At 45.3% G+C, this 24800-nt stretch overlaps 1 protein-coding gene across 1 annotated transcript in view; it reads right to left on the bottom strand.

Annotated features, from left to right (window-relative positions):
- Window positions 1-24449, bottom strand: part of abtb2b (ankyrin repeat and BTB (POZ) domain containing 2b) — a 46457-nt gene extending 22008 nt beyond the window's left edge. Inside the window, exon 1 of the mRNA XM_041938450.1 lies at window positions 23034-24449. Coding sequence (XP_041794384.1) covers window positions 23034-23925 — 892 coding nt within the window. The 5' untranslated portion in view covers window positions 23926-24449. The remainder of the gene's footprint in view (window positions 1-23033) is intronic.
- Between the last annotated feature and the right edge of the window lie 351 nt (window positions 24450-24800).

The raw sequence follows: 24800 nt of genomic DNA, 5'->3' as shown, positions 1-24800 counted from the left end.
TCTCATGTCTACTTTCTTCGGCGTATGTTTGGAAGATATTTGGGTTTCACCTTCAGTAGCGAGCCAGAAAAAACAGCTCTAAATTCTCAGGCCATGGCAAAACCGCACACCGTGAATCAACTGTGTATTGAATTTCCAATTTTAAATCTGTTTAGAGCACTCCCTTTGCTGAGGCTTCATGAGCAAATATTGTAAACATTTCAATCATTCACATTTTACTGCTTATTTCGCTTAAAAAATTCACTCTGAGATCACTTTAGTCACTTCAGCAGAAAATGAGTCGCACATAAAAAGACTGCAGAACACTGTGTGACTCTTACATAACAACTAACATCTAACAATCAACAGTTTTCTGTTGAAGGGATCCAGACCATGAAATTTTCTTTGAGTGTTGCCATATTCTGTCACAGCCCTCAGCTCTGATAGAAGTACATTCTTGAACCATAATTAGTCTGTGCATGCTGATTTGTTTTGTCTACCGTACAGAGAGTGTGTGAAAGACAGAAGGACGTGACGAGCTTTGCTCCTGCTGTGTATGCCCTCAGTAAGTCGACAGAAAAGCTCATGACTGCTTGCAGACAAACGCTCAAGTGAACACCTGCCTTGCCTCCTTTCACAACCTCGTCATTCATTACGGGGTGAATGGATCAGAGATTCAAGGAAAGGGGACATCAAAGACACTTCCCCCTGCCCAGAATGGAGCTCTGATTCTGGGCCAGGAGGCTATACCCTAGTCCCTGTGTGGAGGCTGGAAGGTGGACAGTCACACAATAGCACAGTGTTTGACAGGGCTGTTCTTGGGCGTGTATCACCCCTAAAGTATCCTGATCTCCTCCGTCTTTCAAAGCGTGTCGCTCACACAACAACAGACGCACACATGCTCGCACTTCATTTCATGTCAGTGGAATCCAAGGGCCAGATGTGATCCCTCACTCACGGGCCTGGCCTCTTTGTTTTCCACACTTAAAGGCTACAAAACACCTGTTTTTCACACATCCAACCTCACCCACTCCCACACGCACCGCATTCTTCTCACAGTTTTGAGAGATTGTTCGCAACACACGAATCTTTTATTGGAGGCACTGAGCATGATTTCTGAGAGAGGAACAGTGAGACTGATGAATGAGCTTTATTGTATGTGTATGTGTCTCTCTGTAAAACCAGAGGGCTAAGCTTTGTTCAGCTTCGCCATTTGCAGGGTTCAGCATACAGGGTTAAAAATATCCATGTGTTTGCTTGCTCTGGCGGACCCTCATCACGTTCCTTATCTAAACATGATTCAAGTGGGACAGAGGGCCTTTTAGAGACTTAAAGTGGTCTATTAGCATTTGGGATAAAAATAACCATTCATTTGACAAGTTAGCATATAAGCGTGTCTTTCAAAGTAAAAACTACGAATGTGGATTTGAGGGCAGACAGAGAAGCATTCATAAACTGAAGCTGCTTACAGTACATTTGACTTTTCACTGGAATACTCGCGTGCGTGATTCGAGACGTTTCTGATTTAAAAAGGCATCCAAGTTACTATCTCACACGGGCCTGTCCGAACCTGATAAATCACAGACCATGATAGACAAGTGAAGTGGGGTCTGGTTGATGTCCCCCGACACCTCTGGTGACCCCCCGCCTGCAAGGGGTCACGGGTCAGAGGTGGTTTCAGCTGGGGCTAAAAGAGGAAGTAACCTTATCAGCTGTGTAAAAGGGGACTTCCCTAAGCCACTGAGTGAGAACACCCACACACATCATTAATCACTGCAAGACACAGGCTAAGACGGAAAGAGGAAAGTTCCTATATTTGGTGACTGTGACGGAATCACATGCAGTGCCTGATCTGCCTGCCGTGTCGGACTATTGCTGTTGTGTAGCACTAAGCTTTTGGCTTAAGATGTTTTCTAGGAAAAAAAAAAACACAAAGAAGGTTAAAACTAAGATTTGAAAGTGTGAAATTTAGTTCCTACGCACAGGCTGAAAGTAGCATTGTTGGCCCACTGTTAGAAACCCAGTGTGCAAGGCCCCGAAGATTAGATCTTATCTTATCTTATCTTATTAGCTGCTGGTCTGTACTTATGGAAAATCAGCAAGATGGATCAAACATCTAGTATGACTTAAAATGGTCTGAGGTGGTCAAACTCAAAATGCAAATAGGCCACATTTAAGTCCAACTGGAATCACATTTAGTCATCCCTTCTGCAGTCAAAAATGTGCAAACCGACAAAAGCAGTGCAGTCTTCTCCAGTGTGGTCAATTGTTCTACAAAATAAATAGAAGACTTTAGCAGGAAAGCTAATGTGGGTTATTGTTCTTAATTAATGCAAAACTTGTTGGCTCCATCATGAAACCAAAAAATATTACATTTCTTCCTTTGGTTCCTGATTTTCTTCCTAAATAGAGAACACAGAACGAGTGCTTCACTCTATGTATGCTGTAGCAGACTAAAGACATGCCATTTCATTTGACATGGACTTAAAGTGGGTCTAACAGTGTGACAATATGGTCTACACTAACATACCTACCGCCACCCCCCGACATACACACACACACATACACACCCACACGCACCCACACGCACCCACATGCACCCACACGCACACACACGCACACACACAGGGGAATTAGGAGTGGTACAGTTCAAGATGGCTTTGGTTTCCCACAGCTCTGAAAAATATCGCTATAAGCTCCTCAACACGACTAACCCTAATCCTAAACATGACTTCAGCTTTCTCCCCATTATCCTCTCCCCTCCTCTACTCTCCCTCTTTCGCTCTCTAATCATGTTTTATATTTTGCATTCCAGGCCAACTGTGGTGCCTGTGGCTATCTAGTCTCATTCAACATTCCCCTTTTCCATATGTGACGCCACTTCACAAAGTGTGCAGCAAAGGGACAGTATAGCGCCATTATTGGATGACTAGGTTTTATAGGTTTACTGTACCGGACTGGGGCTGGAAATACACTGTACTGTAAATGTAGGCTGGCTTTGTTTTCTGTGCGACACAGAAATGAGTATATTACACACAAACACACACACACGCACACACATTGCAATAACACTTCCACATAAACATTTAACCTCAAACCCGCACCCTCATAATCAAATCCAATTTGAAATGATGTCACCATCCAAAACACCACCAGAAGGTGAAGTGTTAGACAAATAAAAACTCCTTAGGGCAAAATGTAATGGTGGCGATACATGCATTCATGTTTCAAAGCCAACGGCTACATCAGCTCCCTATGACCACAGTAAAGACTGGACCTTATTGGCTGGAACAGATCAAGGTTTAGCTGTTTAATTTGTCCATTTTAAAAAGAAACAGTTAACCTCCCTTTTAAGAACAAGCTGCCCTCTATTCAGTTCTCCCACAAATAACACTGTGGGCAGCAGGCTGGGCAAAGAGGCACAAAGTGTGTATCGGAGTGTGTGTTTGCACTAATTGCTCCCATTCTGTCTGTGTGATCAGCTCATTTTCTCTCAGCTGGACCCACTAGAGAGCGAGAACAGAGAGCCAGTCAGTTTGGATGGCAGACAACACATTCATTGAGGAAAGGCACACAGAGCTCAAGAATGAGTTGGAGGTTCATTTTCTTTTCAGGAGAGGAAACTCCAGTAAAGTTAGTTTCACGGGCCAGTTGGCTGTGTGGATCTCTCCCTTTTCTAAGTGAATCAGTTGCCTAAAAACACTTTTTCTGAGTGTGCGCTGTGACGGAGGTTTAAAGCCACTTACCACCAAATAAACATGACCTCTGGTTGTTTGGTGGTAGCCAGATGTTAAGTCTTTTCATTATGAAATGAAAACCTATAAAGAGTGTGATTCTCGAGTCATTTCAAATAATCTAATAGGGAAGTTAATTAACAACAAAAACTTATTTGAACCCTGAGGATTTAAAAAGGTGCAGGAATTCGTGAACGCAAAACAAGCTTTTAACAAGTGCATGAATATGCAGAATTTTAAGGGTTACATGTGTTTTGAGCTGGCAGGACAAATTCACTAGATTTGCTGATCATTTTTACAAATGTGCTCTAAGTTTTGTTGATTCGCATCGCTTGCATGCACCAAGAAAATGCACCAAATCTAACATGAACGAGATTCTGCCTCCTACGTGCCACCATGCAACATCCTAACTCAGCTCTAACCCTAGCTCAGCAGCTTTTCAGTCTCAGCCTGCGTTTATTTCATGCTTGTCATTAGTTCCGTCACTGAAAAACTTCCACTGTCACACCTTTTAAATTAACATTAAGATCAAGACTGAAATAACCTCAGCATCAGACACTTATGTGTCTGTGTGTCGCACACAGATGCATGTGGCACTGTTTCATTATCGCTTTAACCCCAGACTGAATAACACCCACAAAAAGCACATTTTGTGACTCACCAATTACTTATAAGATAGAGCTTCTATCTCTATTTCTAGCTCTTTCTATCCTCCTGATTCTTTTCTTACACACTAAATTGAGTATTCACACAGGAGCCAAGACATTAATTAACACATTTTGAGAGTCCCGTGCTGTGGCTTCCCCGGCAGAGTGGCGTCCACAGAGAGTCACAGGTACTTCACTCTCAAAAGCTCCAGAAGATACATTACGGCACCAAATACTTCCCAACATCTATGTTCAGATATAAGCTGTTCCTGCCGCAGCATGGTTCTCACAGTCCAACAAGCGGTTTTGATAGAGAGACTTAAGAGTTTGACGTTTCAAAGAACTGGATCCAAATTCCCCCTTGTAAATCTAAAGCAGCTTTCTGCTGATTAACATTCCGTGTTGGGCTGGGTAGAGAGCAAAATCATGACGCAGAACGGAGTGAGTCAAATGGGGAGAAAAAAACAAGGGTTGGTGGTGGAGGGGGGGGGGGGGGGGGGGGGGGGGGTGGATGGATTACGATTAGGAATGGAGGTTCACTCACTCTTTCAATCACTCCTTTCCTGCTTTCTCCCACTCTCTCGAACTAAATCTCTGGACTGGGTTTCACAGCAGAGTGGAAAAGAGGCTCAGGAAAGGAAAAGGCAAACCACTTTCTGGGCAGCCACCGACTGTTGTTCACGCACTTCACCGACTTAAAAGTGCTTCATTATGAGTAAAAGTCAAACATGCAAAAACACACTTCAGCATATGTACATAAAATGGAAGTACTCAAGTAAAGTACAAATACCTCCACACTGAACTTACTTGCTTAAATGCACTACTTTACTTTCCATTACTGGCGACACACATCTTAGTTTGAGTGATTAAACCTGCACAGTCAGCTCAATAGAAAAGGGAGGCTACATTTACTTCTATAGACAGAAAACTATTCGTCCACGATTGTTGCATTAACCTCCTTACTACTATCACGCTCCAATTAAGCCTGCATTAAGAAAGAACCACCACCCACAGACTCACTCATCCCATTATATCCTGTCATGGATAAGATAAATAGAGAGGACGAGTATGCATTATTTCATGGCAGCATTTTACAGCAGTGGACAGAGCTCTGTTCAGGCCTGCAGTTCTTTAGTGTGCAGTAATGAGGAGGGCTGTTCCACTCACATCTGTCGAATTCTGCTGTTGTCTGTGCTATTGTTGACAACAACTGTCCTCACTGTGAAAGACAGAAGAGAGGTGAGAGTTCAATGCTGGGAGGGGATGTCGATCATAACACTGGATGGTTAGAGTGGGCAGAGCACCTCATACAATTAGTCAGGAAATCAATGCCACTGTGAACACATGTAAGAGCGACACACTGGCAACAAATCACCGGACCACCCAACCTCAGACACACACGATGACATTCTGATAAATGTGTGCGGTGCAGTCTGACCACACACATGATGGCACAGAATTAAATAATGGTATGCACCAGGCATTGAGGTGTCATCAAAAGCACAAATCATGTGGCCGTGTGTCAGTCTTGCAGATGACAGCAGAGCGCAGATACTAAAGCTCTAAATATTCTGTGTATGTGTGTGTGTGTACTTGTGTGACCTGGGTGTGCTAGGGACCTGCAGGGCGTGTCAGGATGTCCACCTCTTTAGCAGCAGGCAGTAAACTACCTTTAACCAGACCAGTCACCTCATTCAACTGGCTGTATGACCCATCTGACACCCGAAGGAGGTTTACAGCTCTCCCCTGACCCTAACACACACCCTGTACACACCCCTCACACGCTGAACACAGGGGGAGTGTCCACACCTCAAAAGGAGCCTGCTAAAAAGGACCATCCTCCGAGGCAGTTATGTCACCTTTTGACCCCCAAATATTCACACCCACAAAGCGACACTTACACACACAAAGTCACAAACTCCCCTCTTTTATGTCCATGAGCAAGTGAGTGCCCATGCGGTGGTCAGAACTATAGGACACACACACACACACTCACACACACACACAACTGGGGGTCCGCACCTCCCAAATGTGTCACAAGGTGAATATAAAAAGGAGTCTCAAGATAATAACATAGAAAAGAAATGCAACTCTTCTCAATTCTTTTTTCTTTTTACTAAATTAATTTTTTTACCTCATCTTTTCTTCTTGTCTCAAAAAAATACCATTCAAGAATTGCAAATCACTCTCAGGTCGAAACTTGGATGAAAGGTCATTAGCAGACAGGCCTCATTTTAACCACTGCAGTGTATCACACACACACACACACACACACACGACGAAGGATGTTCAACTGAGGGTTGAGGAACCATCTGGTGTCTCTCTGTGCTCAGACTGATACAATTATGACTCTTTCCTCTTCCTATGGAAAAGAGGATTGTGCTTATGTGGCTGCACTCTAGAGAGGAGGCCAACTAGCAATGAAAAGAATATAATTTAAAAAAAATGAAAAAAAAAAGATAAACAAAAGCAAGAATTAACACTTGAAACAACAAAAGACAAAAAAGAGGTGCCAAACGGTGAATATGTGTCAGATTAGGCGTGTGTTTTCTTGGCACTCTGGTCTATTTGTGGCTGGCTCAGGCTATTAAAGAGAACAATGAAGCTGCCTTTATTCCTGTCCTGATGCACACATTGATCGAGTGTCTATCCTCTGCCTCAATGTGTCCAGACTTACTGCGAGCCGGCCACATCAAAGGTAAATGAGTTTCAACATGCTGCATTCAGCTTCAGTGGAAAAAAAAAAAAAAAATCACTGCTACAGCATCAACCTGAGTCATCACTACTGTAGTCTTGTCCTTCGAACACAAAGCGAACAACGCTGTGACTCCAATTCAAACAACTCACACATTCAGTGTGATGATTGTTTGCTGCTTTCTCTCTGCAGGGGGCACCTGCTCGCACATTCCTGAGCCCAAGCATGGCAGCAACACAAATAAAGTTGTGGGAGGTGAGTGTGTTTGTATGTGTGTGTGTGTATATGTACAAGGGGTGGCGTTTGTTGCCGTGTGTGTTCCCAGCTGTTGCCTCCGCAGGTGCTACAGGCGAGCTTGACTCAGTGCGTGTCATTGAATTACTTTATAAGGTCACCTCAACAACTTCAGACAGGTTTAATCTGCGTGGTCGGCTTTAATGTGTCTACCCATGTGTGTTGTGTGCCTTTCACTGGGTGCATATGGATGAGTCTGCATGTCTCTGTGTTATGCAGGTCATAAGAGGCTACTGTTCCAGGGGTCTCTGTGGACCACCCACTGAAGCCCTCTCCTCTAAGCAGCAGATGGAAAAAGAAAGACAAGGATCCTTGAGATATCATCTCAGGAGAGACTTTCTCAATCTCCTCCATATTTCTTCTAACTATAAAACCAGAGTACTTTGACAAACAGAGCACTTTAAGAAGTAAAAGCAACGTCAAAGCCAAAGGCCATTTGCCTTTTAACTTCTTAGGAGGCTGGGCAATTCTCATGAGCGTGCATGTGTGTGTGTGTGTGTGTGTGTGTGTGTGTGTGTGTGTGTGTGTGTGTGTGTGTGTGTGTGTGTGTGTGTGTGTTAATGTATTTCTTCCTGAGTATCACAGAAGACCCGGTCAATTCACTTCAACTGACGTTCCCACAACGCTTCCCAAGCCACAATGGCTAAATAATAGCTGACAGACTTGAAGCCCTTTCTAACACACCAACACACAAACTCACACCCTGGCACACTCACATATAAATTTTAAACTGGCTACATTGTATATTACCAACTACGCCCTTTGCAGGAATTAATAAAACCCCGTTGGCAGGAAACAATCGATAAATCAGGAACGACACACACTTCTTGAGAGAGACTGTGTTACAATGTGAACAAAATCGGGGAATGGGAGACCATGGAAAAGTTTCCACATTGTTGTATAGTCGACCCACTCAGACTTGTAATATTTGCTGAGTGTCAGTCTCTAAACACCATGGGTATTGTTAGTAAATCATGACTAGTGAGAGGTGCTAGCCACATCCTGACCACACACATTAAAACACACAAACCCCTCTACCCTTCCCAGAGAGACCAGGCTGCCCAGCAGAGACCCTTTAAAGGAGTGTTGAGCATGGGTGTGTGAGTGTTTTAGAGGAATGTTTGTGTGCAACAGATTGGGGGAGAGGACTATTCTTACACATGCTCACACAGCTCCTGTGCAAACAGAGGACTGAGTGACAAATCTGTTTTCATTCTCTTTTTCCCACTGTAGGGTCTGTCTGGGTGTAACGAAGACGGCTGAGCATGTGTGCGGGCCCTGCCGATGTCCGTCGACGAGTCCCCTCCCGCATTTGTACCATGTCTGACAGGCTTTCACATGACAGAATCTCTCTTTTCTGCCCAACCCTCCACCTTTTTTTGATTCTTGCTCCAACTTTTGGTTCTTGTACTTCCTGTCTCATTCCAAGATAAACAGCAGCCCCTGCTTTGCCCGCTCGGGAAACCCCATGACCACAAATGGCTAGACAGACAGAAGGAGAGGCTCGTGGGATATTTCATTCAACTCCTTGCCAAGTGTTCAGAGTTGGGGTTTGGACGACCCAAAGCCTTAAGCTAGGAACACACACACATACACACACTTTGTTTCCCTACTCCTGACAACTCCCGTTCTCCAATTTCAGCCCATGAAGTCTCAGAGGGGCTTACGAAAACTGCAGGGTGATAATTAACCAAGTTTTACCTTTTGCCTCTTGAGGGAAACATGGGAAGAAAATAACACACACCATAATGAAGATGGGGAGGATCTGGGGAGAGCCTGTGTAAAGAAGCAATTCTGCGTGAGGATAGCAGCGGTATTTCATGAAGCAAATGGGGAAAAAAGGAGAACCTTTTAGTCCCCTGCTGAAAGCCTGAGTGCGTCTGGCAGCAATCCTCCCAACAATTTGATACCCAGAGATTACAGTGCGTATTTAAAATCAAGCTTTAGCCTCTGTGCGTATGTGTGTGTGTGCGGATATGATGATGCCTTCCCCAGCCATTGTCTCTGTGCTACAGGTTACCAGGAGCCTGACTCCGACAGCAGCCCTGTGCGGGAAGTCTCTGGCTGACCCTCTGCAAGAGGAGAACTGGCAGGATGCACAGAGAGACGACCGCTGTGATGGACGAATGAAACGAGGAGGAGCAACAGAAGGACAGAAAAAGTTTGGAAGACAGGAGACAGAGGGGAGGCAAGTTTTTCACTGATTCGATTTTCAGACTGCGGTGACACACAAACCAGCTTGCAGATGTGCATGCACCCGTCCACGACAAAGATAGCCCAAACAAAGAGCCAGAGTGTTAGATGGAGAGTTGCATGCAAAAATGTACAAGCCAGGGCATGAATAGTACTTGACCTCATTGTGCTAGCCAGCTAAATGCTGACCTCACCACTCTGTAGCTACCAACACGAGTCGGTCAGAGGGTAATTACGGCCTTCAGCGCAAGAGTGCACTAGAGCCAAGAACCACTAGGCAGGTTCATCTCATGCTCTGATTTTCTTCTCTCTGTCACTGTCCTGTCTTTGTTTTTCACCTTTGCTCTGCTCCCTGTTTGCATCTCTCAGCTCTGAGTCAGGTAGATACATTAGAGCTACTTCTGGCACCTACAAAAGCCTTAATCCCCACATGTTCAACATTTTAAAACATACTGATAGCACTTCTCCCCTCTCCTCTGCTGGCCAAGTTGTTAATTTAACAGCACAGTGTGCCACACCTTGTAAAAGTCCATAACATTCCAAGTAAAACTATGTTGAAATCAGCGGCTTCTCTGTTCATCTGCTGTTAAAAAATTCATGTGCAACTGCATGCACAGAGACATACAGACATCTGTCTTTCACCTCACTCACAGTGTTACCCACACACACACACACACACAAAGTACTATGTTATTAGTTTTCTTGTGCTCCCCCCTGCAGGAGACGTTGATGGCATTTCAAGACTTGTGCGCGGAACACAGGGAGCAACAAAAGAGAGAATAGTGGAGTGCAGAATGAAGGGAAGGAGGAAGGCAAGGGAGGACAGAGAGATGGGGCTCTTGGGAGGTTTCACGGGGTCAGGACAAGAAAATGGGCCTCCTCTAAAGTTTGTCTCTCCCAGCATGGGGCTCGAGATGATAGCCATCCATCTAGACACGATGACTGTCAAGGATCTCTCTCTCCGCATTACCATGTCTTGGGTGATCCAATCACAGGTGGACAGCTTCAAGTATGTCAGTTCACACCTGGCACTAGAATGTGTGTCCACTTGTGTCTTGAGTGAGCAGTTGTTCCCCGCTCTATGTGCAAAAAAAGATGGCCAACACACCGTGACAAATGGACACGTTTTTACAGAAATAAATAACTAACTAAACGTATAACATTTGCCGAAGGGCACCCAGTTAATTAAGAATTTGTTGTACACAGCGTTTCACATAATTCATAAAGCTGCTCCAAACGCAACAACTCACAAAATTGCTTGATTTTTTAAGGGAGTCTGGGGCCATTCTCTATGGGTGACAATTAGCCTATATTAGTTAGTGTTTAATACAATTGTAGAATTTGATGTTTACCATCAATAAAACGTCTTCTTTCATAGATAATAGTGTAAATTGAGAAACCAGTTGAAACAGTGCGTTCAAACAGCTGCTAAATGTTGGCAGGTAAAGGTAGGAGTCGCAGACAGGCCAGTACACGGATTCTGCAACAAACTGACACAGCGTTTTTTACAAGAAAAGAAACAACTTAATGTATTGTACTTAATGCCGAATTTACAAGGTGGCAGGAATGATTAAGAATTTGCCGTAGCCACTTCGCAACGTTAATTAAGCTTCTCCTCACTCAGTAACTCTCAAAATTGCAAGATTTTTTAAGGGAGTCTGGAGATACTGCAGTTACTGGTTCAATGGTGAAATCAGTTGAAACCACACTGTGTGCTCACAAACATCTGCTGTGCTGCTTATCTTGGTAGATAAGAGAACCCAAACAAATAATTAGAATTACAGTGAAATCAGACAGTGTGGGTAGCTACTTTTACAGAGGACATCAGTTGAGTAGGTGGTCCTTCAATGTGGCCCAGGACACATTTGCGTACAAACTGCTAAAAGAATGTGCCCATATGTGTCCCAGACTGTGTCTTAATATAGCTTGAGCAATCAGGTCTCAACGAGTCCTCAATGCGTTTTGGATGCATTCACACCTGCACTGAGAGCTGTCCACTTGTGATCAGGTCACCCAAGACTCATGTTAATGCCAGATGTAAACAGGGCCCCTGTTTCCCTTTGCTCTTTTCTCTCTCCCACACACAGCAGATATCACACGGGCATCCTAATGAGGCTAAGAAGCACTAGTTGTCACACCTGCATCAAGGGAAAAAGACCACCACATGCTGATAGTGTAAATTCCTTTCCAGCTTTGTCTGTCTGTTTGCTACTTATCAGTCTGTGTCTCTATCTCAAGTGATTCTTGATTTTCTTAGTATGTGTGCATGCAAGTGTTGTTCTGTGTGTGTTATCTTTTGTCTATTTAGACACTGAGATAGAGCCACAATGTTATCAGAGTCACAGAGACGCATCTAGACATCTCCAGCCCATGTGGGGTCGCGTCTCTGTTAACTGCCCTACGTGCTCCATTGTTCTCCAGAGATCAGACTGTCTGTGCTTAGGATTCTGTCTGCAGACCTCATGTCAAAACAAAAACCCTTTCGGCTGAAAAGCACAACAAACGAATACAACTCTGTCAAAATGTTTTTATGAAGCCACCTTGATGAATAAAAGCTGCTAATGTTCCACAGTTTGGCTGGTGTTCAGCTGGCCAGCTGGGTGGGTTTTGCAGTATTTATGACTTGCTGACCCTCTGACTGACTCCCTCCTTCCCTCTTGCACAGCTTAAACTCCTGACACATCTGCCCCCTTCAACGCCATCATGCAGACACACACCCCTTCTTAGCACCTGACTGAACTGCTGAAAGGCTCCTCCCTTCGTGGACTGGTAAAGGAGTTCCCTGCCAGAAGCAGACTATTAAGTAAAAGACAAAGCATTGAATTGTTGGTGGGTTTGTATAATGGCAGAAAGGTGTGTTGACCTCTCCAGCTCCACCACTTCCTCCTTCTTGACCTCTGTCAGAGTGAATGCTCGGCTGGGTCTTACACTATAATTTAACTACTGTCAGGCTGCCTTTGAGAGTGCCTTTACAACCTCTTTTAACAGAAGCACCATAAGGCCGGGACACCGACACGCAGACACACGAATATACAGTATGTGCACAGTATGGACTGCTACCTAATGTGAAACACATGGATAATAATGAGAATGCTTGTTCAATAGAGCCCAAATTAGTCACACTTGTGTCTAGAGCCCAAGCGGGTGGAACAAATGTCTAATCCCAACATGCTTAATAATCCCAGTGGGTTTACATAGAGTTAAACAGAATGAGATTTGATGATCTGATGAACATGTTGGCATTGAGACAGTCTATGTGAGGCTATGTGTTGCTCTTAGAGGTGGAGAAGAGGGGGAAGCATCGAGGGCTGCTCTGCGCCTGACTTCAGCCATGGTCTGTTTAACTGCTGTCTGACACACTTCCTCTGCAACCTCCAATGCGCTGCATAGTAACAGACACACAACCAGCACAAAGTCACACAGGATACTAATAGTCCAATTCATATTCACACAGTATGTACTGACAGACGCAAGGCACACTGCAGAATTAATAAGATAAGAAAACGATGTGCACCCGTCTTTTGGGGAGGAGCATCATCGTTGTTCCATCTCTCCAAACGGCCTCAAACAAGGCATGCTTTCATCAGTGTGAAATTCCACCACACACCACCATATTCCCTCGCCTGTCTTCCCCCTCCACCCCCCTAATGCTCAATAGGCAGACTATCGATGTTGGAGAGGAAACTTGGCCACCATTAACCGAGTGTATTATGTCCAGTACTGTCTGTGACCCTGCAGGGACACACAGATGGCCGCCACAACACAGATAGATAGAGACGGAGCCAGAGAGAGAGGGAGGCCAACACAGAGAGACACATCAGATGCGGCTCAATAGACAGAGCCCACTAATTCACCGAAAACATTCAAACACAAAGTTCAACACATACTTGCGTGGCCATGGGCCCACACATGCACACAGTTATATACAGATGTAACCCAAATTAGCGGGAACGTACCCAAAGAGACATATCCTGTACAGACACACAGTAATGAAAACAAAGCGTCACATCACAGTTTTCTTATCGCAGCAGCCTCACGACTGGCCAGTCGAGACGTACAAGTTTTCCCCGCCGCACAAACACAACATAGACTCGAACCCAAACATACTCCTCTGCATTTTCAAAGGAAACACATAGACATGGTGATTATGTGTAATAAAGAGTCTGCAGTGGAAATACAGGCCAACCAGATGATGAGTGTTCCAGCTCTGTCTGTCCCCTAAACATTATCTAAACCTTTACATGTTCATGCACACCGGAGTCTTAAATCACAGCCTGTGGTGGGGAGTCACACGTCCATTACGCAAAAGTTTTGTTTCTAACTTTCCCTAATGTCATACATCTTCTTTTGGTTACCTCTGAGATCTGTTTATTTTGGTTCCAGGAAGAAGTCCACATGTGGTGGATGTGCTGTGCAGATCTTATCGACAGAAAGAGACTACAGGCTGTGGCCAAGGGTGCCCTGTCCTGACAGAGTCTGTTTTCCTGTGCCCACATGTGTTCTCCATATGGCCCTGCTCTAAATGTGCCCCTTCCCTCCACTAACCACGAGGGAATTCCAGGAAACCTTACTGTACATGGTTTTGGTCTAAATAGGCTGTGTGCGCCGCTGTGGCTCTTTTAATCACCATGTGTCTATCTGGATGACCTTGACCCAACAGGTGATGTTTTTAGGAGATGGCGCTGGCTGCAGATGGAAAAGCAAAGGTTTTGGAAAAGAAAGTTTTAATTGTAGGATGGGTTTTGCTGCAGAGCGCAAGAGTGGAAGTAGAGACAGTGCATTACAGAGTGTACGTTACAGGAAAAGAGTTCCACAGGTGAGGGCCAGAGCCAGAGATTGGAATCAATGAGGGTTGAGAAGAGTAAAAAGACACAGATACAGAGTCAAAAGGAAGTTGGAGCCTGGTGTGGTGTTGTGGAGGATTGGTAGATGACCAGGTTTGATAGAGCATAACAAGAGAAACCGTCTAAAATCAGAGTGACTTTAAAAGACTTCAACCCACAGCGGTTTGGCTGCCAGCACAATTTGGGGGAGGGGCGACGTATCCTGTGATGAGGGCAAAAGGGATTCAAACAAGCCGCCGAGCCTTGATGTTTATGTATGCGTTGTTGCTGACGAAGCTGCAGGCTCGACACACAAACAAACACATTCCAGCGTCTGACGGAGAGGGACGAGACAGTTGAGAGAGGGGAGGGCAGTAAGACAGTGAGGAGGATGAAGAAAGAGAGGGAGAGGGAGTTTTAACCCCTGATTCACAGTCGCAATGAAAACATGTGGAAACACGCAGCATCAGTTCCTGTCACTGGGAGACTTCTCAAGGAAGAAAGAAAGAGCAAAACCTCCTCTCATCCTCGTGCTTTCATTTCAAAGACAGCTGCATCTCCTGGGCTTCAGTCAAATCGGACGAGACACCCCCAGTCTCCACTCATCACTCTGTGACTGGACGCCTGCGTTAACAGTCACGCACTCAGTCAGCCCTCAGTCAATTCCGCTGACAGAAAAGGCAAATCCAGGCCAACACACACACATAAAAATATGCATGCACATACACACATGCATGCCCACACACACACACAGTCTCTCTCAAAAGCACAGATAGCGTCAGTGTTAGAGGCGTGAGACAGAGATGGGAGAGACAGCAAGACATCAAAAGCAAAAACATGCAGATGCAAATGTCAAAGGCTGCAGTGGCCTACTTACCACTGTAGGGCAACGTGCCACACACACGTACACACATGCCGCACACACCTCAGCTAACCTGTCAGAACGGGCACTTTGTCTACCGAACCTGGCACACTCACCAGCAAGCTTGTCATAAACGCTGATGTTCCTTTTTTCTCCCACTTTCCTCCCCACTTCTATCTCAATTCAAAGCTTTTATTAGCATAAAAGTCTCAAAAAAGGATTTTGCCAAAGCATCAAAGTACAGATTTACCAAATATTTGGGCAATATACAAAAGTAATATTACATTACGAATTAAAAACATTAAAACCATCCATCCAAATGTGTGTGTGGGTGTGTGTGTGTTCCATATGTATAATAGGCCTTGTCAAGATAATTATTTATCACATTCAGTGATGTTGTTTTAATTATGTGTCCCTCAGTTTGTGACAGGCAGTCACGTACTGTATGCTGCCTTTCCCTCTCTGAGTAGCATCTGTCGCTTTTCTCTGTCATCTAGCTCTGTGAAGTTTGGGACTTACAAAGCAAATTTCTTCAAGCACTCCATATATTTGCCACATTTTAAGGGGGAGTGGATCTCTGTTTCCTCTGTCGGTTTTCAGGGCTTCTGGTGTCGCCCTTTCTCTATAGCCTGACTGAGTCTGCATTTGGTCGGGATCTCTCTCTCTCTCTCTCTCTCTCTCTCTCTCTCTCTCTCTCTCTCTCTCTCTCTCTCTCTCTCTCTCTCTCTCTCTCTCTCTCTCTCTCTCTCTCTCTCTCTCTCTCTCTCTCTCTCTCTCTCTCTCTCTCTCTCTCTCTCTCTCATTCAATTCTCCTTCTGGAAAATTGGCTGGCTGTTTGGGGTGTTGGAGAAACTGCTTCCAAACATCCTGCAAGCTGTACACTATTGCTCAACCTGTAGATGGTGCTGATTTCACAGTGTGAGCCGCAGGTGTAAGTACTACAGCTAGTGCTACTGACACATTTGTATTTAAGGACATTTGGCTCTAAAACCAAACCGGAAGACACTGACCAGTTAAGCAGGAATGGAAGTCCTAAACAGAGTGCCTTTGTCCACTGATACAAGTTTGCTTACTCCACCCTGTGTGTGCTCACAGCCTTAGCAGTCATCCAAGTCAGAAGGACTGATTTAGTGTGTGTGTGTGTGTGTGTGTGTGTGTGTGTGTGTGTGTGTGTGTGTGTTATAGTGACAGTAAAATGGATAGTCAGAATGCCTGCATCTTCCTTGTTTATCTGCATTGTGACAGACTGTGTTTATGTAAATGTGCAAGTACTTGTGTGCACTACTGTATTGCATATGTAAATGAATACCTGTATGCACATGAGCATGAAAAAGAGAAAGGTGGCCAGATGAGGAGGAGGAGGCGGGGGTCATGTGTACAACAGTGTCTCTACAGATGAGTGTGTTTGCTTTTCCAGTGCAATATATGTGAGCTTCGCCGTTCAGGCTCCAACACACTGCTGCTCTGACTCCGCTGGACAAAGAGGTCACTGAGAGCATCATAAAAAGCTCCCTCTTTCAGTCCGTTTACAAAAACAACAGTTTAGACTTGAAAGAAAAAAGAAAAAAAAACTTTCTTAGCTTGGCTGAAGAACATCCAAAAGAGGCTGTGTCTTTTTTTTTTCTTTCTTAGTGACAGCCCTTCCTTTGGCACACATGCATGCGTATGCAGGAACAATCCTGCACGCACACACACAAACTCTTCCTCAGCTGCAGAGATTTTGGCTTTGGCCAACCTGGCTACATGGATCCCAATCAGGGAGGATATGTGGGATTGCAGCTTCATCTCTCCCGCAAACGCTCTCTCTCTCGCTCTTCCTCTGACTCCATCCAGCGAAGTCAGTAAGGCTCCAACAGATTTCACCAGAGAACACAGCAAGGGGTTATTATATCCAATCCCTGGTCAGACAAATCTGTTTCCACTTAAACTACACACTCCCTGATCCCCCTCCAGGCGTGCTCTCCTCACTCCCCTACCCGAGTGTGCCCATCTGACCTGTTTGTGTGTACTGTAATTAAATATTACAACCAAATCACCCACAAAACGGTTCTGTATCGACTATGGTAACTGGCTTCAGTTTTGCTGGAGCACACATGCAGAGAAACTGATGCATGCCAACTAATGCCAATTTTCAATTAGAACTGTGATGGTTGGCATTGATTTTTCAGGGGGAAGGAGCAGGAAAAGTGATGACTTCAGTGGGGTTTCGCGGTTTGACAGATTCATAGAGTTTACTCTTTGTGAAATCTGTACAAATGTTTAAACGCGAGGCAGAACGGATCTGAACTGCCACAGAAACAACCAATTTAAAGAACTTGAATGGAGCACTGTATATGTCTTTTTCTTTGCAAACCATATGCTTTGACACTTAATCAAACCATCTCTGTGTTAAATTACTGAGTGAGAGGGTGGTGTAGTCGTAAGAGGGATAGATTTTTAGTAGCAATGACAGATTTCTTACAGTGACTGCACTTGGTTTATGTCTGGGTTGGGTACAATGAGAGACAATTACTCTTTTTACTGTAACAGTAGCACAATTTAGGTCACAATTACAGCATATTTTGTATTGCGCATTACACTTTGTCAGGTTAGATTCTGACATGAATTTATTCAGAAGGACGATATCTAAAAATGTCTGCTTTACTTTATGAAATTGATCAGGTATATTTACTAAACCATTTTTTCATCTTGTTTTTTGATACATTTTAGCAAACAGCATTTTAAACTTGCTCAGGCAAGGCTGGATATTTGCGCTCTGATTCTATGTCAAGGTCAGACAGGTCTGACTTCTCTAGCGGCCTGTCAGTCAGAGGAGAAAAGAAATATGAGCTGCAGCAGCTAAATGTTACATGAAGAAACATGAAGAAAAGCCTTGCCATTCCATCCCCTTTTTCCTTTTTGGCTTGTGTTGCTGTAGCTACTGATTAGGTGGGCAAGAAAAAGAAAAAAAAAGTAACTTGTGGCATCCAAGGCCAATATGATCCATAGAAGCGAAGCACTGATTGGCCTCTGCATTTTCTGTCAATCAAGCTCAAAAACAAAGTTGGCTTCTCAGCCCTGGTCCAAGGCTTCTGAAGCGGGTTTTTATAATCTTTCCTTCCAGCTAATGGCACCACCAAGGCTTCATGAACACCAGCAAGTGTAAAAACGTGTCCAGGTCCTAGGTGCATCTGTGCATATTTTAGTCCTTTTCTTACCTTCATCTTAAAACAGCCAAAAAAGGAAAAAAAAATGGTAAAAAGCATGTGTGTGAAATTGCTAGTTACCCTATATAATCAGTAAGCGAGTGACTAAGTGAGCGAGTAAAACTGTCAGCTGTATCGCCACATCCACCGGCGTCTGGACAAAAATGGCAACGCTTTCTCAAAGTCCTAATTTTTGCATATTTTTCTATGGAGAAACACTCACTCACACAAGTATGACTCCACTGATCTTTAACTTCTGACCCTCGACACTCAGATTTCCGTATCATAATGACCAAACCAGACTCCAACACAGGTGCATGTGGCAGCGCCGACTCAAAGCCAGACTTCACACGGGGGTGATGTGCTGCACGGTGGGTTCCTTTCAACAAAACCATTGCTAGCATCCAGGCCATGCACTAAGTTGGCTGGTCCAAGATTCCAGGCATCTTCCAGCCAGTCCCTCTGCTTCCCTCATTAGCTACTCCGACTGCAACCCCAACCAAACATGGAGGACAGATTCCCTCGAGAGCCGCAGCCAGGACTCTGTGGTAATGCATTTGACACACTGGCTGCACATTTTCCAATTTGAACAAGCCAAAGAGGCTCACTACCACTCTGAATGCTTCTGTTCTCTCTGGCTAGAATAAAGACTCAACCACTACTCTACAAGAATGTGATTTGAGGGAATAAATCAAGATGCAAAGACACGAATGCTCTCAAGTTTGCTGTCACTCTCTTTCTCTTTCTTTTGAGTATCTGTGTTCCTCATCTTTCTTTGCTTCCTCCTCATCAGTGCTTTACTGTAAACAGTGTTAAGAAGCATGACTCACACAGCTGTAATGTAACAGGGGGAGTGTGGCTAGAAATCAAAATAATGACTGAAGTTTCAAAGAAGAGAGAGGAGGGGCTAAGGGTGGGATGTCTACACAGGGGAGTACACAACCTGTTAAGAAGGTTATTTGACTTTGATTGTTATTAATATCACAACTGAAATAACCTGTGTGAAATGATGTGAAATCAACGGGAGGTTCTGGAATCAGTGTCATTGGTTTTGTAATAGTCCGACAACTCATTTGCGGTGTGATATCTGTGAAAGCATTACTCATGGTTTTCCAAGAATAGTATATACCCACACAAGTACATTTGAGCACCCACAGATGAGCACACTGAAACACATATGCACACCAGCACTCTAATGGGTCAGTGTTTTTACAGCTGGGACCAGACAAGAAGCCACTGCAAACAGTGACATGGACCATCAGTGTGTGTGTGTGTGTGCGTGTGTGTGTAGCCTGAGGTGGTACATTTACCCACACATAACACTCTCTCACACACACACACACAAATTGTACTGTTTTGTGCAGGATTAACCCTTATTATACACTAAAGCTATATGACTTACGGTCTTAACCCTACACACAAACTGACCCGCTGACAGTGTTCACAAGGTCAACCTACATTCATCTGTACAGTTATTTGGGCCAAACACTGGCTTGCTGTTAAGTCTTACATGGTTAAATTTGCACACACAAGGCATAACTTAAATCAATTTCACTGTTATATTAATGTCCTGATATGTTTCCCAAAACTGTATTTGATCCTGCTCCAGATTTGTGGAGCAGGGAGTGTATTTTGAGAGTGCTGGTTTCCCCATCTGTGTGACCACAGTGCTGGGCCGTTCTCCCTGCATCTTTCTGCCCGCAGTTCCCACGCCTCTTTCTGGGCTAAATACATATTTAGGGAAATACTGAGCAGCAAATCATATGCCCTGCTCTCTCAGTGCACCCAAAACCCATTACTCACAGCCTTTTTTACTACCTTTATAGAGCTGGAGCAGAGAAACAGAACTTTTTGTTAGTACTGGATCAAATCAAAGTTTATTTATCCAGGTAAATCATGCGCTCATGCATGAATGCTCTCTTTTAGAAAGTCCCTGCCTTAGATCTATAGTTTTACAGATTCAAGCCATAGAGCAGCCTCTTATAAGCACAATCCTCCACTGCAAAGCTTGAAAGGAGCTGTTGAGAGTTGAGAGCCTTGGTCAAGGTCAAGGTCACTCGTTTGCATAATATCTAATTACTGGACTATTACTTAAACAGCTAACTTTGGAAACAAATACAGACACAAAAAAGTCTGAGCACATTGCAAAAGTCCCACAAAAGCTCAAATGGGGTTGCACTTGGAAAACCGTTCTGCCACAGACATCTGTGTGCCAGTCATAAAGATCAATGACTTCATAGCCACTTCCACTGTCCATTAGTACAGCTACTACTCTGCACTTTAAAATGCCCCACAGTACTATCAATACAAATTATACCAGGAAGAGCTTGCTCATGCTATTTCCTTGTGTGGAGAAATGAATGACAAATGGATTCTTCTGTATAGTGTACGCACTGTGTTGTGGGTTCAACCAGTGCTATGGAGCCATTTGAACCCATGCAAAGTAGACTAAATAGGTTTCAGGGTATGCGTGTGTACGTGCGTGTGAATGTGCTCGTGCGGGTGTGTGCATGAGTAATGAATAAGATCCTGGCACATCACAACCGGGTTCCTCTAATGCACTCCCTGTAGACCAGAAGAAATAAACAGATAAAGATGAAGTGGACGTGAACGCAACGGCAGAGAAAAAAAAGACGAAGCCAAGAGCAAGAGTGAGCAAGAGAGAGCAGGAGGAGAGGAGGGAGGGAGGGAGGGAGTTTTCAGAATTGTTATTGGAGCCGTAGAAGTCATTTCTGACTTAAAGAGTTCCAGATGTGGGCCAGCCCCTGAGAAAGAGAAAGAGTCGAAGAGACGCAGAGAAATCAAGAGGGAGGGAGGAGTGTTTATCAGACTGTGCCCTTCCATATGATCATTAGTCTACACTCCCTTTCTGAGACTATCTAGCTTGAGTGCAGAAAGTGGATCTTTGCTTTTGTGGATGCTCATGGTTGGGTAGTCTGCAGCTGCAGAGGAGGTGGGTGCTGAAAGCAGGGTGTGGGGTGTCAGGTGGTAAGGTAGTAGAGGGGTATGTGGCTTGCACAGCCTGGTCTTGGGCCTATAAAAAGCTAGGGTGGTCAGAATAATGGTCTGTTGTTATTACACACACACGCACACATACACACAGAGAGAGGTCTTTCTCAAAACCAATGACTGAACACACCAAAATAGGCCAGTCCAAACCAAACCAAAAGACATCTGGTTAAATACTGGGACAAAAGCTGCTCTTAAACTTATTTTGCAATGACATACTTAGCTCTAACACAGGCACATGGCCCGATAACAGGCAGGTCTAATGCATTGCACTCTATTAAACACTTGCAGGCTTAAATGTAGTGTGCATTATGATGAAACCAGTGGGGGCTGCACAGAATATGAAATGTAAGGTGACAGTGAATCAGTGTGTGCATGCATGTGTGCAAGTGCTGTGTGTTATGTGCTAACTGACCTCACACCTTTGGGAGGTTGGCAGTGTCACAGCACGAACATCTTTTTCACATGCACACCTAGGTGCTCCTCCTGCATGATAATGTCTTAACTTGAATCAGCAGTGGGCCTGTAGCCTTGTAATAATGGACATCTCCACTTATTTTCTCTCTCCCCTTCTGTCTGTTGTGTGTGCACATGGATGTGAGTGCCCAGCTTCGCCATCATTTGTTTCCATTCCCTCTGCATTGGGCTAAGCTGCATGATCATACAACAAAAGGCCATTGTCCTGCAGTAAAAAGCTCTGCTCCGGGGAGCTGGTAGAGGGCCACAAACAAAGGCTGGTTACATTGTCCCAACACAAGCTCATGAATCAACCCAACGCTGGGCTGCCAAAACAGCCATGGAAAGAGCACTATGAGTGTACTCGGGTTGGACAAAGAGGGAAGAGGGAGCGAGAGAGTTGATTGAGGCGGGATGTGAAGCTGGAGGAAACAAATGGACAGGGAGCGGGATGCACAGTCGGAGCTGGACCAGAGACAGAGGAGGGAGAGTGATGTAATATATGTGGAGATGGTGGTGGGTGAGAGGGATTTGTCCAACAGGATGAGAGGAGGGGATGAGGAAATGGAAGAAGGGGAGGATTTGAGAGGAGTGCAGCCAGTAAAGTCAGCGTAAACAGAGAGCTGTGTCAACAGACAAGCCTCCTGCCTGTGCTTTAAAGGCTCCCTGCACCCCAAATCACAACAGCAGAACAGGAGTGACATGTGAGGACGGTCTCAATATTGCAACTGCCCAATAAGAGTCAAGCAGTTCAAATCTAATTTGGTGACTCCAGTGGTCATTTCTCCTTGCATGGCCCGGTCAGAGAGAAAATACTTTCTTTGTTCGTATCAGATGCCTCTGTACTGTTATTTTCCTATTCTGACAAGTCAAATTAGCAAAGGATCCATCAAATGCTCACGCACAAAGAGCTGCTATTGTATCCAGATGCAGGCCACAGTTCACCTTTTCCACCCTGTGAGGGAGTGGAAAGTGGAGGCCAGCACTTTGGGACGAGAGTGCGTGACAGAAAAACAAAAAGTCTGAGGTGAAGTTTGACACCCATCAGCCCACAGCAAAGCATACACTGAAAGCTGGCATTTGCATCAATTTACCATCGAACACCTGGACATGGTAGTGATTTGTGTGCACTGAAATGACTTAAAATGGTATTTACCGTTGGCGTTCTTCCCGCAGATCAGGTGCTCATAGTGCTGCAGGACTCCCCACAGCTCCGCATCATTGTTCACCACCCCCTCCAGGGCTTCTGCACTCACTGGGGCGTATGTTGACCCTGAATCCGGCCCTGAATGACCCCTCTCGGCCATCAGCACCCGGGCTCCTATCTCCTCCACCAGGGCTTCCATGCATGCGGTGAGGCATATAGCTGCGTACTCGTGGATGCGCACGGAGATGCGGGTATCCACCATCCAGCGGAAAAAGCGTCCCACGGAGAAGGAGAGGCCGCAGCGGGCGGACTTGCCCTTCCTCAGCAGCTCCCCGGCGCTCATACTGTACATGGAGATAGCCTTGACCGTAGCAGAGACGCAGTGGTCGGCCAGGGCCCAGCTGAGCACCAGCCTCATGGCGCTCTGCACCTCGAAGCGTGTGCAGCGGCAGTGCATGACGCTGAGCCGCTGGGCCTCTCTGGAGATGCGGATCAGAGCCTTGCGGAGGAGAGCGGACAGCCGCCTCACGGCCTCCGGGGAGAACACAGGTGCAGCCCCCCCTTTAACGCTACCACTCTCGGCCACTTTGCGCAGTATCTTGGCCACCTCCTCTTCGATCCAGGGGAACTCTTCCAGCTCAGGTAAGCGGGGACACTTGGAGAAGATGTCCTCCGGGTCCTCGGGGAGGACAGTGTTGACCGTGTCCCAGCTGTTGTTCCTGCTGTTCATGGAGCCGGAGTAGTACCACCAGTTACCCCGGTGAGGGGCCGTCATGAAGGCCTGGGAGTTTGACTTGGAGGAGGACAGGCTGAGGGATTTGCAGGAGTCCCCCGCCCCGTAGCCAGAGTCCAGGGTCAGGTCCTCCAGGGTTTTCATGTGGACATTGCTCAAACCAGCCATTGTTGTGAAACGGCTCTTTTTAGAGGTGCTTTGGAAGAGCGGCGAGACTCGTCAGCGGTTTACCTGCAAGTCCGTGAAAGCAGCAGTCGAAACTCCGCCGAGCTGGATGAACTGGTTACACCGCGCGGCACTTGTCGGACATGCCGCTAAGTACAGTTCAGCGCAGGACAGCGAGACGACACAACTGCACAAGCACATAAAACCCTACTAGACAGGTGTTTTAAAATAAAAACCACCTTATACTGTCGTGAACAAGCAGGACAGCCGGGAAAGTTGAAGTCGCACCGGGCTCACCTTCCCACCGGGGTGGCGCAGGGATTTAAACTTTCTTCCAGTATCCGCAGTCTTTAAAACACGCCGAAACGTCTCCACACTCTCAGAATACACCCAAAGCCGACTTCGTTTATTAGAACATGTCCCGCGCAGCCGTTCAACGGACACAAACCGCTGTGTTTTCGTCGACGACCGTGGAAAAGTCCCGAGTCTACCTCATCTCTCACCGTCCCGGCGCTCGCACAGACAGCCTGCCGGAGACTCTCAGCTACAGATGTGCGAAAGGAGGGACGGCCGCTGAATGACAACACGGAAGCGGCTCAAACATCCAATCAGGAGAGGGTAGACTTTAACGGCAGCCAATCAACACGCGCTCCAGATCCATCCGAAGTTTAGCTGAATAAGTAAACTTTGTGTTGCCTCAAATGAAGCATCAAACAAATCCCCCTCACTTTGTGACCTACATATGGCTGCATTTGCTTTCGTGCTCGAGCTCACTACTTTTTTATTTTCTTTTTTTTTTTACACACCTACTCAAACTCCTTAACAGCTTCATATTACTTCAACTGTTTTACATCTTTGTCTACAGTTTCTTATCATTC

Source organism: Chelmon rostratus, chromosome 6 (assembly GCF_017976325.1).
Source record: "Chelmon rostratus isolate fCheRos1 chromosome 6, fCheRos1.pri, whole genome shotgun sequence".
Classification (NCBI taxonomy): Eukaryota; Metazoa; Chordata; class Actinopteri; order Chaetodontiformes; family Chaetodontidae; genus Chelmon; species Chelmon rostratus.
This window is presented reverse-complemented; position numbering and strand designations above follow the sequence as displayed.